Source organism: Berghia stephanieae, chromosome 13 (genome assembly GCF_034508935.2).
Source record: "Berghia stephanieae isolate SIO BIC M18660-M18661 chromosome 13, UCSD_Bste_1.3, whole genome shotgun sequence".
Lineage (NCBI taxonomy): Eukaryota > Metazoa > Mollusca > Gastropoda > Nudibranchia > Aeolidiidae > Berghia > Berghia stephanieae.
Window position 1 is genome coordinate 1,493,510 of NC_088372.1, and position 2,500 is coordinate 1,496,009.

Here is a 2,500-nt window from a genome sequence, read left to right on the forward strand (position 1 = left end):
CGAATTCTTTACTTTATAAAATATAAATAATATAAAATCTGCAAATAGTATAAATAATCGGAAAATAAAATCGAGATAATTTATGAAGGATGGTTTTCCAAAACTTGTTCAGTTGATTTTTCTACTTTATCAAATTTTCCATCCATGAGATGACTTGAAATGTAGATTTTGTTTTAACTCTCTCCTTGCCAGCTATTTTTAGAATTTCCCCCAAAAATTCACACCCACCCAGCACAAAAATAGTCTTTTCTTACTCAAATAAAAAAGCAACAAGTGAGCTCTACAACACAGTGTTTAGTATTTATAGCTGTTATCAAAGCATTTCTTTATATTTCGTGATGCACAAGATAAATCAGAATGAGAAAAGTATCGGTTACATCGTTACGAATGTGACGATTTTCCTATGGGTGGTAATGAGGGGGTTAAGCTTCAAATAGCACAAGAATTTCATTAGATTTGTGTGAATTTGAAGTTTTAAAATGACAAAAGATTAGACTGAATGAGAAATGTTAGGAGAAGCAATCCTCAATATCTCAAAATCGGGGGGAAAAAAGTTGTTAGGGAGTTTTGGAAAATCGTTCTTCCTAAAACAAATAAATGAATAAATACATATAAATAAATAAGTTATCACTAAACCAGACAATAAATATATCAAAGCATATCGATGATTGACAGATAAAACCTCTGAAGTCTCGATTTTCACTATTTCAGAGGGTTGATCTGCCGACCATCGATATAAAATGTCATGAATTGATAAGTAAATACATAAAACTGATAAATGAATAAATACACCACAAAATAACAATTAATGTTAGCTTATAAATGGAAAGAAAACCATCAAAATTTAAGAGATTAATATATATTGTGCGGATAAGTTGTCAAGTGGTATGACACGCTATCGGATCGTAAGGTCCTGAGTCGAGCCTCGCTCGGCGCATAGTTGAGTCCTTGGAAAAGGCTCTTTATTCAGATTCTCTCACCGTACTCAGGTGTAAAATAAGTATCTGACGGTTAACAGCGTTGTCTCTGTCCGGAAAAAAAAATGTAGTATCGCCTGACAGACGTTATGTCTCGTTCCACATTAACGTGTTGCTGTTTGTCAGGGACCCCTTGTAAACCGCTTTGAGCACATTTAGTGGATATTTCTATATATAAAAGCTCAATTAAAAAAACATATATATTCAAGTATATATTTAGGTCTTACCTGCACCGAAAAGCTCAAGTGCCGAGACAAACGGCACGGTGCGATTGGGTTGGTCCTTCATTGCAAACTTGACATAGTACACAATGGCCAAAACTGCAGCAGTTGCACAGAGCAGGAATCCAATCACGACGAAAAACCGGACTGCTGCCTCAGCGGCTGAAAGAGAGAACAATGTTTGTTTTTGTTTTTAATGGTTTTACGGCGCTTGCAACGCATTATAGTCATATCAGCGCCAGTAAAAAGGAAGAGAATGGGATAGTAAAAAGTTGTAGAATTACAATTAAAGAACCCAAGAAAAGGGAAGATAGAAGGAGAATTGGTTCAAATAAGAAACATATAGATTCAAAGAACACACTATCAAAGTACTTAGTTTGAGATCACCTGAAAGTCTCATCCAGCTACAAGCACAGGTCCCCACTAATAGGAATACACACTCAAATGCTTACAAATCAAATATAACGTGAAAACAAAACATAATGCAGTGCATAACAATAACAGAGGGATGATTTAAAAGAAAAAAATTATCATCTCCCAAAACTAACTATACATTTGACTGTTTCCCTCAGCTAGAGTATCCAGCCAGGGCCAGGACAAAACCAAGTAATCTAATTCCAAGACAAAGACAGAAAGCAAATTGGAAAACAGCTAAAGGGGATAGAAGACATGGTAAGTACATTCCTGCCCAATGTGGAGCTGAGGAGAGAATAAACGAATGAACAAGAAATGTTATATCTGTGTTTATGACATCTGTAAACTTACCCGTGGGTCATGTTGAACAAAATGACACATTGTGACGTTTTTTTTTCAAAATGCAAAAAAAAAAAAAAAAAAAAAATCCCAAAAAAAAACAAAACAAAAACTGAATAGTATATATTTTACTTATACACAATCCATCTATAAATAGTAACACATGTGTAGTTTGCTACGTTTACCATTCACTGCCATTGTTTACATTTATGACTACTATCCGAGAGGCGTGGATATCCAGGTGTCTATAGATAGAATGCGCTTGGCCAAGGAGTTCACAACATTGCCATCCGGAAGTATAACGTATCAACACACAAACTCTGTGTAACCATGAACTTTTATAGTCTGGTTAATACAGTTTAGTGAGAACAACTCACAAACGCTGATGGCAAAAACAATAACAAAGGCCTGAGTGACGTCATCTGCATACTATCTATATCCCCGGTCGGGCAGATATCAAGAACTGTAGGCGAATTGAGAAAACAAAACTCATGTGAACTGAACGTGTAAACGAAGAAATGAGCTGAGAGCTGACAGTTTCCAGTGAGA

At 35.4% G+C, this 2,500-nt stretch overlaps 1 protein-coding gene across 1 annotated transcript in view; it reads right to left on the bottom strand.

The window, feature by feature from the left end:
• The window catches only part of LOC144959313 (uncharacterized), a 13,302-nt gene that overhangs the window by 5,479 nt on the left and 5,323 nt on the right, over window positions 1-2,500 (bottom strand). Inside the window, exon 3 of the mRNA XM_078891860.1 lies at window positions 1,205-1,360. Coding sequence (XP_078747986.1) covers window positions 1,205-1,360 — 156 coding nt within the window. The remainder of the gene's footprint in view (window positions 1-1,204; window positions 1,361-2,500) is intronic.